The sequence below is a fragment of the Calidris pugnax genome, unplaced genomic scaffold, assembly GCF_001431845.1.
Source record: "Calidris pugnax isolate Ruff unplaced genomic scaffold, ASM143184v1 scaffold95, whole genome shotgun sequence".
Taxonomy (NCBI): Eukaryota; Metazoa; Chordata; class Aves; order Charadriiformes; family Scolopacidae; genus Calidris; species Calidris pugnax.
Window position 1 is genome coordinate 14048065 of NW_015090885.1, and position 16443 is coordinate 14064507.

General features: G+C 37.5%; 1 protein-coding gene across 4 annotated transcripts in view; it reads right to left on the minus strand.

The window, feature by feature from the left end:
• Positions 1-16443, minus strand: part of FILIP1L (filamin A interacting protein 1-like) — a 198194-nt gene that overhangs the window by 6791 nt on the left and 174960 nt on the right. For all 4 annotated transcript variants that reach the window (XM_014947303.1, XM_014947305.1, XM_014947304.1 and 1 more), the window contains one exon: positions 10536-13290. In XM_014947303.1, coding sequence (XP_014802789.1) covers positions 10536-13290 — 2755 coding nt within the window. The remainder of the gene's footprint in view (positions 1-10535; positions 13291-16443) is intronic.

Genomic DNA, 16443 nt, shown 5'->3' on the forward strand with positions numbered 1-16443 from the left:
ACCAAAGGCACTGTGTTAAGAAAGAAGGGGTTGATGTTGGAGGGGATAATTGTGTTACTGCTGTATGACTCGGTACTTCTGGAACACTTTGCTTTCTGACTGTGTGGTATGGCCTGGTAGATAAGGCATAGTATTGAGAATAAAATGTTTGGGTGGGCTATTTCTAGCAGTGCTACTCTCTGATGTAAGTTTAGAGAGGATATAAAATGTGTCTCACTTTCCTAAGTAAAAAGAATTAGATCAGCCATCATTTGCTAAGCACATTGCGATGAATAGATAAAAATATTTATGTAAATCTTGCATACTAAAGTGTTATTGTATCTCTAAGAAAGAGTTGTGGGGTTTTTAGTTGTTATTTTGTTTGGTTGGATTTTGGGTTTTTTGGTCGGTGGTGGGGTTTTTTTTGTTTGGTTTTTGGTTGGGTTGTTTTTGGAGAAGTGTTCCACTTCAGAGATTCCATAGGGTACAAAGTGATTGCAGAATTCTATCTGTAATTGGTTGAACAGTAGTGTTAGTATTTCAAGAAGGTATTTGTAGGCATAGATTTTTACAAGTTTTGTGTATCTAACTGGTATTCAGGCTCTATGGTCTTTTAAATCAGTGGGATTTTAGGTGTGGAAGCACGCCTGTGCTCTGGCCCATAGTTCATGCTGACTTCCAGCTCCTTAGCACTATTTAAAAGATGGCCTTCTGAGCCATCAGATTTCATTTCAAGTGAAAATTTTTTGGTGATTCAAAGTGATGTTCTGTTTTGCAGTTCTGAATGACAGTATTGAATACATCTAAATTATTATTGCTTAGTTCTGAGAGTTGCATTTTAACTGATGACTTTTTCAAGGTTTAGTCTGCTTACAGTGTTTATATTGCTCTCTTTTGTGTGTGTTACGTTTGCTTATAGCCACAATAATTGAATTGATGCAACTTCTGGCATAGGCTCAAACTTGAGGATAATAGCTGTATTATAAGGCTTTTTTCCTATGGGAGTAAACTATACCAGTGTTAAGTTTCTGTGCCGGGACAATTAAATTTGCACTTCAGTGATTGTACCACTCTAACTGTTGTAGGCAGGGATTTAACAAGCTGCCCATCTAGTTCTCTTCCTCCTCTTTCAGCACTTTAAAAATTGGTTTCTTTTTCATCAGTCCCGATATAAATTCTGGAGAGGAAAGGCTGAATAACTAAAATTTAAGGAAAACACTTGTTGACGCTTAACTTTTTTGAGTTTAATTACATGTGTGGCTAGATCACTGATCTTTGTTTATTTTTTAGAACTTGGTACTTGACAAAATACGGATTTTGGCTATGAGTTGTAGAAAGAATTTTGGGTCAGTTGACTAAATCAATGCATAAGCTGTTCCTGTAAAGAGGGAATGTCATTATGTAGGAATTGTCTGGAAAGCAGTTGGAAGTGATTGTATATCAAGTTCTGCATTGGTTTAGTTGTACGTGTACTGAAAATTCTTGCGCAATCGTCTTAGTTCCATCCCTACTACTTAGTGTAGAGACATGTAAGCAGACATGTTGGCTATGGCATGCTTGTGTGTTGGGATGTTAATTTTGTTTTTTGGGCAGACCTGAATGACTAAAACAAACCCTGCTATATAGATTTTGGTGGTCTTTTTCAATTCGATTTTTAACTCCTATCTGTGTATGGGAAGTCTCTGTGCACACAAAGAATCTCTTCAAATGTGTCCACCCTTTCTACCAGTTTGTTTCCTCCATCAAGATGAATGGTTTTCAGTCTCCCCCATTCTTTTTTTTTTTGACACTCACTTGTATTCTTGTATTCTTTATTTGCTGGCTCTGTGTTTGTCATTGCTGTTTAGTATAGGTTCTTTGAGTTCCCACTTGTAGACCACTTTTTATATTTGTTACCTTTTCAAATGATAGAAGAGGAAATAAGATACGTTTATCTTTAAAAAACCAAGCTGAGCTGCCTTTCATGTTCTGGAGAGGCCTCCTGAGTTCACATCAGTGCTCTCAAAACACCCCTGGAAATGAAATGTTTCTGTGGAGCTACCTATCTAAGCAGTTTTGCAGTTTTCCTTTACTTAAATGTGTCTAAACACAGTTAAACAAATATCAGCAAATAATTCCAAAGACAGCCAACCCCAAAGACATTAAACTAGCCACATTTTTGAAATGAGAAGATTATGTATTATGTCTGTCATATTAGTTGTATTAGCATCATATGACTTCAAAGCATTGGACTTGGAAAATACCCAGGTTTTTGTCAGTAGTGCTTACAGTTGTAGAAATAGGCAGCTAAAGCTGATATTCAAGGCAAGCAATGATCTAAGAATCAAGAAAGCTGCAGTTTCATAGGAATTTTTAAACTAAATTTGTTTCAAATTAACTTCTGAAGTAGATGTCAATTGCCTGTAATAGGAGGGGCGTTAGAGTGAGAACTCCTATGCAGCGGTTGTGTTTGTTATTTCATAGTGAGTGACAGCAGGTACTTCAGGGATGGGTACAAACACTCCATGGGTGAGAACTGGGGAATTGTCATGCATGACTGTGAAAATGGCCATTCTTCATTTCAGAAAGTCAACTGTGAAAGCATGCTCTGAAATCTCAGGATATGTGTTTTATACGTGCTTTGTTTTTTTTCATCACAGGCAGAGAGGTAGTTCATCTGTTACTTATATGGGTCATCAGGTATTTTACCACAATACAATTCTTGCCTTCTGGGGAGTGGGCCAAGGCAAGTGGGGGGGGGGGGGGGCAAGGGGAGAAAAAAAATCTTGAGAAAATACATCTGTTTCTGTGCTGTTCAAGTAGTTCTTCTGCCTTTGGTTCTAATATTTTTCTTTCCCTGCCCCCCTCTGGAAGTATGATGTATGCTTGGGTTCCTGTTTTAACTGTATTCATTTAAATAGGAGGGAGCATGTAGTTCTTCTGCTGTAAAAGTTTTCTTATTTACCTTTCTACAGTCATTGCAGAACTTGATCCAGGAGAAATTACTTTAGATAAGGCTCTCTCTCACTGTTAAAATTTTTAGTTTAAGAAATTCGAGCAACGGTGAGTATAACTTTCAACCTCAGTGAAAGTGGCCAGGGAATGGTGCTGAAGAGCCTTTCCACGGAAGGCCGTGTGTCCGTACGTGCCCCTTGCCAGACTTAAGTTTGTTCCTGGATGATTGAATGCAGTCAGAATGTAAGCCAGGTCTGCAAGTGAGAATGAGTTACGATTAAGTGATAAACCTGAGTATTCCCTTTGGTTTCCCAACAGGACAGCTTCGGCTGAAATTTCCAGTTAGGCCTCCTCATCTGCACAGGGCATTCGGGTATTTCCTTTTCTTTCACTAGGTCCTGGCATCTGTCTTCTAGGAATCCAGAGGGAAAATTCTCAGTTGCTATGCGTTTCCTTTCGTGCAACCCGCTTGTGTGTGTGACTGTATTGAGGAGCAGTATAAATCATCCTTATACTTACAAACATTGGTGAGACTTTAGCCAGAGTATTGTCTGGCTTGGGGCACTGCTTTGTCACACCATTGCAAACAGCTCTGCAGAGGGAAGATGGTTAGTACACTTGGAGTACTTGAGCTATTAAGTGAGAGAGCAATTGGCTTTGTTTGACCTGGAGAAAACAAAACTGAGGAAAGACATGATAATCATCTTCTAATACGTAGGAGTCCGTTGCAGAGAAAATAGTTTTTGAAGTCCAGTGGAGGGATAGGAAAGCAAATCCTGGATTACAATTTCAGCAAAGGAAATTTAGTTCAGAAATTAGCGAGATTCTTAATGACAAGGGTATTTCAGCCCTGTTACAGATTCCTGGAGTAATTAAAATTGTCATTGCAGAAGTTTTTTAGAATGGGATGAACCAGACATTTGTTTGGAAGGGTTTAAATCAAGTTTTAGTAAGGGAATAGGCTGGAAAATGTCCTGAGGTCCCTTCTACTCTTCTCTTGATATTTGACCTATTACAATAGTCTTGATTTCAATAATATGACCTATTTAACAGAAAAATTTATATTAATATTAGAAATAATTTTCATATATGTGACACGATTTGCACTCATACACCCAAATGTGTCACAGTTGTCTTATTTCTTGAACACTAAGTTTAAATCTACTTTCTGGTGGTGGGGAAAAGAAGCAATGTTGGACAGAGTTGGAGGCAGATGTTGTATTCCTAGTTACTAAAATTCTGTTATGTGTCTTGCTTTTCCTGGGACATGTCTGCACTGGGAAATGTGGTAATCTTTTAAACATAAGGTAGTTTAAAGGCTCGTTTTTAACAGACAATTGACAAGATGAAGAGAAAGGTAAGGCTGTGTTCTGGGTAACTCCCCTAGGACAAGGATTTACCTGGCACTGGTTGATCAGTATCTCCGTGCAGCTGGTTGGTCTCTGAAATGAACAGTTGCTTGTTGTTAGTTCTTATCCCTTTGCCCCTTGAAAAAAGGAGCGATTTTAGGCATCTTGTTAGGGCACCTATGATCTCTAAGAGTAGTAGTATGGGCTTTTTAAAGAATACTAAATGTGCTGCAATATTAGTTCCATCCAGGAGAGGGGAGTGCCGGCTCGAAAATGTTTCTACTGGTGCTTAACTGTTAGTGTTTTTATAATATGCATTATTTTACCAACCTGTGTAAGATCATCAGTTTACAAGGTTTGAAGCTATGCTGACACTTGCTGAGTAAGATTCTTGGCAGCAGTTCTTATTCTGTACAGGTTGTGGGCAGGTAGGGATATATGTGTTTGAGTATTTCTAAATACACAGTTTTTAAAAAAGTGTGGAACTGTGTTCATACCTACGCACACCTTTTAACATTAAAACATCTCCAGTTGTTCATCATATTGTCTGTTCAAAAATATAGAATATATTTTTCCCATATTAGTTAATATATATGAAGAAGCACCCAGAGGTAACCAGGTTAGGCCCAAATGTGGTCTACGTGGAGAAGGGAAAAAAAGCCCTCCACTTTTACCATCATGGCTTTTTTTCTGTCTGGGAGAAGGCTGTTTTCTTCTGTGAAAGCCACTTTTAAAGGTGGGTTAATCAGAGTCCTACTTAAAAAAAAAAAAAAAAAGTATTTTATATACATATTAAAAAATATGTTTAAAAAGAAAACTTTTACCTTTTGTCTAGGCAAGATTGATGTCTCTATAGGATAAAACATGACCTATAATGGCTTGAGTATGAGACAATAAAGGATAAGAAATTCTAGATTCTAATGATGATTGAAGCTGCCTTGATGTGATTTTGCACAAGTCAATTAACTTTACTCCTAAAAGAGGAGTAATTTCTTCTTACTACCTCAGCAGGATGTCAATTGTACTGGTGAATGTTTGTTTTATATTTGGAGTGCTTTGTAAAGTATTTGCATGCTAGATTGTATATCTTCAAACGAGAGTAGTAGCATCTAAGGTGACGAGACCAGGGATTTGGCAGTGATTCCATTATAAAGTGCATATCCTTTTTGCTCTTGCTCGCTCCTCAGTTAGGCTGATATATCTCTTTTTTAGAGCAGTGCTGTTAAGTGGATTCTGCTTTTTTTAATAAAGAATTGTGGAGTGTGGTGGGGTTTTTGTCTCGGTTGTTGGCTGTGGTTTTGTGTGTGGTTGTTTTTTTTTTTTTTAATTCAGGTTAGTTTCTTGACCTGGTTCAGTGTGCTGCCTTCCTGAACAGTGATGACAGCATAACTGGGAGGGAAATATTTTGTGATATGAGGTGTGGTAGGGGTAAGAGAGGTGGAGGAGAGACTCTTTTGCCTACCCCTATATGAAGACTCTGTGATGTCAGGCCACTGCTTGGTGAGTGAAGAGTCATTGATTAAAACAGGTCTTTCCTCTTGTACTCAAAATCTGTTTCCCAAGAGTACTTTTCTTAGTGAGAGAAGAATCGTGTTCAGTTGGCAGCTCTGATATTTGAGGTTTTCTGGGTGCCCACAGTATGGTAAGTCATTGGGTGGTGTGCTAACAGAGAGAATTCAGTGACATCTTGGGGCCGCTGGCTGCAGGTTTGTGACACACTTCTGAAATTTTTAAGGTTGGTCTTTTCTTGAGCAATTTCCCACTTAACAGTAGTTGGTGTTAAATTTAAAATGTCTTTATACACACACTCATGCTCTACTTGAACCATGAGATCTTTCTTCTGTTTCTTGGTAACGTAATGTTTTGGTAGTCTTTGCTTAAGCCTGGAGATTAGGCAGTTGTCAGTTTTTGTTTTGCCTGTCTCAATATAGTTACCTAGGGACAAAGTCATCCTGCACATGGTTACTCCATCACCTAACCCTGCAGCATCCATTCAATCTTAATCAGAAAAAGTGCTGTACAACCCTGTTTCTGATTATTTTTTCCCCAAGGTGGGGAGCACGCCTTCTTAAGCCTTGCATGAGATGTTTACATACAGATCTTTTTTCTTATTACAGCCTTACCTTCTGTCCCCAGACAGCATATTATCTGCTGTGCTTCGGATCAGGAAGATTAGCTAGCTGCTCCTTTAATTTTTGTGATTTCAATTCTGTTTCCTAATTAGCTACTTGAGGAAGGTTTTTAAATAACTTGAAATACTACTTCTGAGTTGATGGATGGGAACTTTGCTCTCAGAATACCATTATTTCTTTTTATTGTCTTCTTTTTGCTTTTCCTCCTTTTCCCTCCCTCCCCTCATCCATCTTTCCTGTAAGGACAAAAATTATCAATATGTCTTTTGACACATTTAATCGCATAAAAAGAATGACTTAAAAGTGTTGAGTATCAGACTGTTTGTGCTGCCCTCGCTTGTGTTCCTTTGCTCGCTAGCTGGAATAAAATTGAAAAAAAGAAGGAAAGCAGGCTAATAACTTCCACTGTTTTTTATCAGTTAATTCTTCCTTTCTTTTCCTAGGCACTTAATATCTAGGGGAAAGGGTAGATTTCTAGAGTTCAGAGGAGATGCCTGCTAAGAGTTTTGGAAAAGAGAAGTGTTGATATTATGATCTGCTGAAAACTGCTTTTATGCTGTCTTTCACAGTTTAATCCCTCTGATATATGCTACTTACTTTGTGCTGGGTTTTTCCTTTAACATTTAATTAAATCATGACATGCCTGTCAGATTTTAGTTTTTTGGGCAAATGTGGAAAACGAAAGTGTCTCAGCCTCCAAATTAACAGCAATACTTACCATTTATGGAATGCTTGAAATTCCTGGAAAAGCTGCCTTGCTTTGTTGAATTTTAATATGATTATGCTTGATTTTTTTTTTTTTGAGAGTGTTTAAATCGATTTTCAGACAACTCATCTAATTTTCTCCTTACTCTGCTGTTTTTTATTTGTCTGCCAAAGAAGTAGGAGAATATTCCCACTCAGCAAAATGGAAATAATCTGAAATATGGAGTGCTGATCAGAACAAGTTGAGGTTAATTTGTAAATAGGTTACTTGCTGCTTACTATCAAGCTATGCTTCCTATTTGTTATTTTGTGATAAAACTACGCTAACTTACTCATTTTCAAACAATTAAGTAAGTTTCAGCTCTTGACAAATACATCCAGGTGTTTATTTTCTCTGCCCTGTGCTTTGAAATAGATCTTGGGAATTTGAACAGGATGAACAGGTTGTATGCTGCAAACCATATTTTTAGTCAAAATAACTATTGATTTTTCATCTGTTGAAATGAATGATGGAAACTCCACTGAAGTCAGTTAAGAGCTACTCAAAGATTGTTTCATCAGCAGGGAAATCTAAGCATCCCTTAATTGAGGTGTTTTTTTAGGAAAGCGTAGCAAGTTCGTTTACAAACAATGATGATGCTTCTTATTTAGGAGTTAATGGTCATGAGTGGCTCTTTTTTTTGTCTTTTGTTAATTGGACAGTTACTGGTAAGCCATCACCAGTATAAGGATTAAGACAGGAACAGAAGTACTGTCCTGTTTAATTATTAAACTTATAAGTGGTGTGAACTCTCACCTAGGGTTTGTATTCATAATAGCTTGGGAATTGTCCAAAGGACTAAATGTGCTTCTTGCTATGCCCTGATTTGTGCTTTTCTTTTACAAGACGTTGTAACAGATGGCCAAGTGGTTAATGATCAACACATTTCTGTGTATTTTGGAACGCAGGTATGAAATGAAAATTTTTTTTCTACAAGATTTTTAAGTTTAGATGAAGAAAATATTAGTGCTTCTGGAGGATAACTGTTAGTCCTTCAATTTTTGGAAACTGGTGTCTGTTAGTACACTGGCAAGTGTGTACTTCAGACACAGTTATTCAGTACCACGTTTGTAATGTGTCCCTGCAGAGATCTTGGGTATGGATGAGCAGGGTGTGCAGTAGAAGTGCAGAGAATGTGTTTTGAATGGGCTGCTTTTTAATTTTGAATGAGCCCTGCAGTTAAGAACATGTAACCTGAATGTAGTTAAGTAACTTGTTCATATAATTAGCACACTGTAAAATTATTATAATCTTGACTTGCCTGAGTGCTGGCTGCTGTCTTGATCAGTAACTTTTGCTGAAGTTGGTGGGAGCCAAAGTTTGCTTTGCAGGACAAGACTGTGTACTTATTCTGAACCAGATCTTAGTCAGATCTCACTTTTGCAGTCAGTGGAGATAAACTGACACAAAACAAGTTAGAAGGACCTCTTACGAAGCCCAGTAACTTCAGGAGATGATGTATTGGCATGACATTAAGCTAGGCTTGTGCTAGTCCATGCTTTACCTTTTTAAATTTGTCACTGCTCAGCTGTAATTCATTTGTTATAGCTATTTCTATCACATATCTTATAAGTTAATATTTTTTATTCCCATTGTTTATTTTACTGTTTCTTCTAAAATCAGTTATTGCCTACAGTTGTAGTTATTTAGATTCCTGTCCATCAAAGGACTTCAAATGATAAAAGTTCCCTTGTTATGTTAAAGCATATGCAAAGCATCTGCTGAATCAGTTGCTAAGTTATGCTGCAGAAATGTTGGGGTTTTTTCTCTAGGTAATGGAAACAGAATAAAGATATGGGTTTAGCGAATAGGGACTTTCTGCTTAGCTTACTTGCAAACTTCCTTGTTGATAAGGAAGGAGGTTGATTGGGTTTTGTTTGATTTTTTTTTTTTTTTTTTTAAATAATTTCCCCCTCCAAGAACATAAGATACACAGCATTTAACATCTTAGAATAATAAGCAGCTGTTCCAACATCCATTTGCTATTAATGGCTTTTGAAAAAGAGGTATTTGAAAGCGCATTTTAGGTCTTTTGGGCTTATTTACATTCAGTGTGAAGTTGGTCCACTACTAGCAATATTTTCTGGGAGTTTAGGATTGCCTGCTTGGCACATGTGTAAAAGGTGGAATTGCTTATGTTTCTGTTCCTTTCTTAGGCACTAGTACTGCATCCATCATTAAAATACCTTAACCTGTTTTGTCCATTCTGTATGGTACTCCTATTTACCATAGTCCTAGAGGCATACGTAGGTTCTTAATGCTTTTGTCAAGTCTATTATATAAAAAACATGAAGGTGTGCCATAGTTTGCTAATCTCGTTTCTTCTCCATTATACCTTTGTGATGTATGTTGTATGTTGAACTCATGGCTAGCAGTGTGGATGAAATTTGAATATTATGTGTGAATGCATTCTTCTGAGTTATCCTTTGCTGTTTATTGTTTCACAGTGTACCTAATCGATAGCAGGTTTTCTGTTGTATTGGAAAAAATTTCTTGCATTGTTTGGGGAGAACAATTTTGTGATATAAGCTTCTGAACTCAGTTTACTTTCAAAAAAGGTTCAAAGAGTTTTAACCAAACAGTGTTTAAAAAAAAAAAGGGGGGGGGGGCAAGATATAGTAATGTATTTTGTAGTCGTTGTAACCTGTAATCAAAGTGAAAGGAAAAAGCAAACTAGAAAAAAAAAAGATAAAGCTACATGGCTGAATAATTTCCAAGAGGAAATGTCTGTCTTAACTCAGGGCTTTCTTATTTTGAACAAACTACATACTTGGTTGTGCTCTGGAACATATCAAGTATGCATCATAAATTTGTAATGAGATACAATACATAATATTTTGAATGTGTGTGTGTGATATACTGCTAATTATCTCAAATGAGAAGGCTAGGAGGAATTGGGAAATAGCAGGGAAGATAATGAATCAAGTCTTATCTGAAGTTAGCAGGCAATATTATGGCTTAATTCAAATTCTACCATACATGCAAAAAAAATACAAACCACACATAACAAACAAAAATATTCTGCAAGCAATGATAAAAATAATCAATTATTTACTGGTTTTGTAATGTTAAAATATTTTACCAAGGCAAGTTGCAGTCAAAAGTAATGTGAGTTATTTTGAAAATGAAAATACATAAAGATGCATTTATACAAGTGCAAGACTAAATATTTTACATAACTGTATTTCAATGAGAAGATATACAGTAAGTGCACACTTGATAACACTAAGCAGGCAAAACTTAAAGTTAGTTCCATATACTGTTGTATAGTTCATGCACAAATCTCTCCCAAAGTAAAGGGGCTGTTCCAAATCATTCTTGCTGGGATGAAAAACAGGATGGGTTGCTGGTAAGGGTGTCAGCATGGATTGGGGGTCAGTTATAGACATTACTTACTGTAATTTGTGATTGCCGTGGGAGAGGAGTGGCTGTTGGTGTGATAGTAATACTGCTGGTGATTTTATTGGTGGGCTTACTGGGCAGGCCATTAGCTAGTGCTGGAGTTCTGTTGTCTTGCACCGGATTACAGGGGGTGATGGGCTTGGAATTGGTGAGAGCTTGGACGTAAGGACTTCCTAAATGGATGTGGATTTTGTTATCCTCAGTAGTTATTACACTTGATCCCGTACTGTTAGATCTCTGAAACTGCCATGACGACTGCCTGTCTGGGGATACTCTAAAAACAGCATGCTTGGCTCCCATTTCCAAAGGCTCCGAGGAGATTATTTGTTCCTGAGAACTTGAGCCTGGTAAAGCCAAAGGGGACATTGTTCTTTCAGGAGTTAAAGAGCCACATGATTCAGGAGTTTGAGATCTTGCAAAAGTAGCCATAGTAATAGGAGAAATTACTGGTTCTGGGCTCATGTAACCTTCTGCTGCTTTTGATTTTACAGGTGTTAAGGAGGCGTTCTGAATAATGGTTATTCTTTGCTTGGGAGTGCCACAGTTGGGTATAACTGCTGTGCTTTTGTAGGAGTGAGGACTTTCAGTGGTAGGACTAGTTATTTCAAGTGTTGCTGTGTTCTGTCCATGGTCTGGAGTTACTTTTATGTGAAGAGGTTGGCCAGGTGTATGGCTTAGCACTAGGTCTCCAGTCTGTGCACAGTTTCCATTTTGCTTTGTATGAATCTTTCCGTTCTGAGGATGGCTCTCTTTGGACTTCATCCAAGGGATCCATAATTTTTTGTTCACAGCATTTGCAACAGATGAGTTGCTTTTGAAAGACACAGTTTGTTCCTCCTCATTGTTATCTTTGTCCTCATTATCACTGTCTTCATACAGCTGCCCATTAATGACTGTTCTCTCTAAAGGCATGAGGGTTTTGTAATCGGGTGGTTCGTTGTCTGCTGGATCTGTCTGGACTTCTTTAGAAAAAACTTGCAAATCAGAAATTCTCCTTCCATTAAGACCAGGCCTGAAGTTCTTGCTGAAGTGTCTGTACCTCTCCAATTCTTTTGTGAGGCTTTCCATTTCTCTTGCTAACTCCCTGTTCTTGTTCTCTTGCTGGAGTAGTTTCTTCTGTAAGACTGTGTGATCACCTCGGAGGTGACAGATTAGGTCTTCTGTTGCCATGTATTCATTAATTTTCTCTTTCAGTGCATCTACTTCTCTGGAAAGATGACTTGATTTAGCTTCCTCCTCTTTAAGCTTCTTAAAAAGACGCTGCTCTTGATTGGACTCTGCCTTTTCTGTTAATTTATACCTAGCCACTTCCATTTTCATAGCCTCCAGCTCCTCTGATAGGAGCTTGGCTCTGTCCCGTTCATCGATATATCGTCGTTCTAGAGACTCAAATTCATCTTCAGTTTTCATAAGATCATCTTCTATAGCCTTCATTTCTTTCAGCTTCTGCTTAAGCCTCTCAACTTCTTGAGAAAGCTCTTTGATTTTGTTGTTCTCCTGCTGCAAGGAAGTGCTGGATTTAGTACTCTCCTTAAGTTTACTTTTAAGAAACTCTTTTTCAACAGCTTCCAGTGACTGAAGTCTTTTTCTTAGAATATTCACTTTGGAAACAAGATCACTTCCTTTCTCCTCTTCTGCTTTGAGTTTGTTTTTCAGTTCATCTCTTTCTTTTGTGACACTGGACACTTTTTCCTCTGCATCAGATTTTGATTTCAGTGCCTTTTTACTTTCCTCAATTAGCTTTTCGGTAACAGACATCACTTTATTTTGTTCCATCTGAAGCTGAGAAGTTGCAGCTAGCAGCTTTTCTTCTGTTTGCTTTATTTTTTCACCCATAGTTTTTCTTTCATCCACAAGCATCACTGTTAGACTCTTCAGCTTTGTTAAATCTTCTTTAAGCGTAAACTCAGTTTTTTCTAACTTACTTTCAATTGCTTCAAGCTCGCCAATTCTAGCTTTTAAGCCATCCAGCTCATGGGACAACTGCTTTGTTAACATTTTTTCTCTTTCTAGGTTGCATTTCAGGGAGTAGCATTCCTGTTTGCTTTTGCCAAAAGCATCTTCTAATTTCTCCAACTCCATAATTCTTTTGTTGAGTTTGTCAACTTCCCCTTTAAGGTTCTTGCTCTGTGATGCTTCTTTTTCTAACTTTCTGTTAAGTTCTCTGCACTGATCTTCCATTTTTATGAGCTCTTCATCTTTTCCTTCCATCTCCAGTAGTCGTTTCCGTAGTTCTTCTACTTCAGTCATAAGTGTGGAGTTCCCACATTCTCCCTTATTTATTTTATCCCTTAGGTCTTGCAGTTCTTCTTCTGCTTTTCGTAAAGATTTATTGGTCTCTTCCAGCTCATCGATTTGTCGGCTGAGAGCAGTTAATTTTAACCGGAGCTGACGATTCTGACTGTCTTCATTGGTTAGTTTGGCCATCATTGCTTCTTGGTCTTGAGAAATCTTACTGCTTTGGGCTTGAAGTTCAGCCTCCAGCCTGCTGGCTCTCTGTTCCTCTTCTTGAACTTTTCCTTCAGCAAAAGCCAGCTTCTCATGTGCTTGTTCTGCAGAAGTGGTTAATTCTTGAATTTTTTGACTTTGTTGATTCAACTGCTCAGTGAGTCTTTGCTGTTCATCCACCACCATTAAAGCAAAGGATTTCAGTTTAGTCAATTCTTCTTTCAGTTTAGCTATTTTCTTGTTGCTTTCCTTCTCTTTTTTTGCTTGGTATGCTGTTTCTTGTTCAAGAAGCTTTTTCAGTCTGTGGGAGAAAATAATACTGTATTTTGTAGCCATTTTAACGGGCATTTAAAAACACACCTGAAATAGGACATCTCTGCCACTTGTAACTACAAGCAGACCTCTCCTTGTAGTGTCACGGGGCCCACAGGCTCAGAATTTCATTTGCAATGGACATTTCACTACGATCATTTAGACTTAATAGCTCATTTAATTATGTATCTTTGATTACATTTTCAGCGTTTGACAGGTATCAGTGCAAAACAGCTTTCTGCTATTCTGCACTGGAACAACACTGATCTTGGCTGTTTGCTGGGGGTAGCTGTGTGCATGCAGGTTTTCTTGTAAGAAATGCGATTATCATAGGGGTTGAGAAATTAAATCAGTGCAGCCCTCAAGGGCAGGTATAATTTACAGCATCATAAAGCTCCTAATACCTTTAAGTTACTTATAAACATCCTGATGTTTTATGATTAAACCTTATGGATGGTGAAGTACCTGAAGGAAATGTAGGCACACTAGGCAGTTAGGCTGCCTAATGTAATTTTCTCAGCAGTGTATCAGAGCAAAACTAACCAGTGTAGGTAAGCCAGTCCTCAGTGAGAATGCAGGCCTTACGACCTTGTATCATACACAGCCAAAAAAATGCAGTCAGCAGGTCAGTTTGTGCCTTTAAATTTCAGAAAGCCCAAATGTCTTGCTGTCTGCTAGGCTTGGATTTGGTCTTATATCCAAAACTTGCAGATATACCTAAGTGCAACCCTGCTTTTACATGATTTTTGAAGGCTTTCATACTGGTTTTCCAAAATTAGTTTTACAAGTTTGTTAGTACTCAGTCTTTACCGAGATGCAACATACTTAATTTGTTAGACTTGGTATAAGGTTGTTCATTCATCTTATGTAAAATCCTAAGAAACCTCCAAATACCTCAAATAATTAGATTCTTTTGTAGACTTTTCTCTGTCTCAGGGAGTTGTTTGTGGAGTTGTGCTGGCCAAACCAATTATACCTCAGACCATTTTCCTTCTTTTGATTAGCTTTTTCCCACAGCCAACCTACAACTATATTCTCATACTAAAGAAAAGTCTGAAAAGCCTAGATTGAAGTCATAAAGTATTAGAATTTCTATGTTTCACTGTCCATGTGTATGCTAGGTATGCAGTTGTGTAGATTATGTGAGGGAAATGAATTGTGTATCAGAACTGTACCTGCATGAAACGACTGCTTCAGTGCGCGTTAGCTCCTCGCTTGTTTTATTCCCCCTCTATCCCCCTCTGAAATATGATGATGACTCTCTAGAAGTTGCTGCCAAAACATAAGATTCCTGTTCCACGTTTATCTCCAGTCACTATCGTGATGCCCTTGACCGTGTGGTTAGTCTTTATAGCTTCCCACTGACAAGTTCCTGTTGCAGCCATCCTTTTAGATCAGGAAGAGCTTAGATAACAGCCTCCTTTGCACAGCTCTTTATTAGCTGTTGACGGACCAGAGGCATATATTTCTGGGCATTTAATAGGCTGCCTCAGCAACATCCCCTTTGGCAGCATTATAGTTTTCCTGCACAGAGAAAGGAAATCCTTGGCATTCTACAACTGTCCATCAGACTTGCCTGATTTAATGGTGAAATCGTATAGAAGTCTATGACCATGAATTTTCTTACACCTTCGCCATCCCCACTGTTTTTATTCTAGTGCATAAATTGCACTATATTGAATGTAATGAAATGCTTTATATTAAGAATTGAGGGAATGGGAAGTAGCAATGAACACAGTTGATATCAAAGACTTAAAGCAGCCCCAAATTCTTTACAACAGTCAATTAACATAATGGGGACATAACAGACGTGAAAAGGTATAAATGGAGAGGGAGAGGTTTGTGAAATGAGCTTGAAGGAATGCTGCTTCTTGACAGAACAAATATACGGGGAGGAGACTGTGCCATCATCAAAGGCAGCTTTTTACTGTGTTGTTGGTTTATAAACTTTTGTCTGCTTTTCAGTACTACTTTCTGAGTTCTTTTTAGTGTAAAAATCTCTCTTCCCTCCCCACCCTTGTCTCTAAATGCCTTAGTAGTGAAGTTCAATTGATGATTTACCGTTGCCATAGATATAAAACCATAACAGAAGCATAACTAACAATTTCATTTGGAATGAACTCAGTTTTTGTGTGTGCATGAAGTTAGGACATCTCATACTAATACTGTTAGAATAGGCTTGGACTTATTAGCACTTGATTTATTTTAGCTTGCTTCACTATAATTTTTTTTTTTGAAAGGCAAATTTAGCGGAGATGACTAATACATAAATTAATCGGTGTTTTACCCAACATTCCATATTAACTAGTTGATATCTCTGTGGCCAAATGAAACTGCAATGCTCCAGTGACTGATGCCCTTGAATTGCTTTAGAAAGAAAACTCTTAGACCAAATAGTAACCAATAACTGTAATTTTCATAGGGATGCTAATTTTTTAATGAAGCAAACAATTTATTTTATTATTTATGCACCATTATCTTTACAGATGTTTGAGTGAGTAATCCAAACAGTCCTTCCAGTTCTTTTGTAACTTTATTTCTCAAGCTATCTGAAATACTTAAGATATGCTTCAGCAAAGCACTTGAGGTTCCAGCCCAAACTGAGCACTCGAGTGAGATAGACTTGATCAGAGGTTGGGTTAGACTGTGTTACAAGGGTTATTTCAATGAAAGTGCCTAAATTATTGGTATCTGAACTGGATCATTGTATAAACTGAGAAGGATTTTCAAGAGATTCTATTTCTTTGGTCATGCCAAAAGGCTTTTAGGGTATTTAAAAGTGTTTCCTTCATTCAAAAGATAAAATGCAGTTTTGAGATTCAAAGAAATGCAAGCAAGCATTTTTAACCCCCGAGTTCTATTTCTTTTGGAAAAAATACTTCTATAAAATCACTCAATTTAAGTTCAGTTACAGAGCATAGAGCAGAAGCTGTGAGTTAAAGGTTTTTAACATGTTTCTAAAAAGAAAAAAAGGGATGTATTATGCACAGTATGTGTATTTTTTTGATACTGTGTAGTTAACTAAGTTTTTTGCACTTGTTTTTGACAACTGTATGCTTACTCATGTATTCTTATACAGAAAATGCCCTCAACAGTGCTGAATAGATAATGATTTCTCGTACAGAGTTGAGATTGATATTGT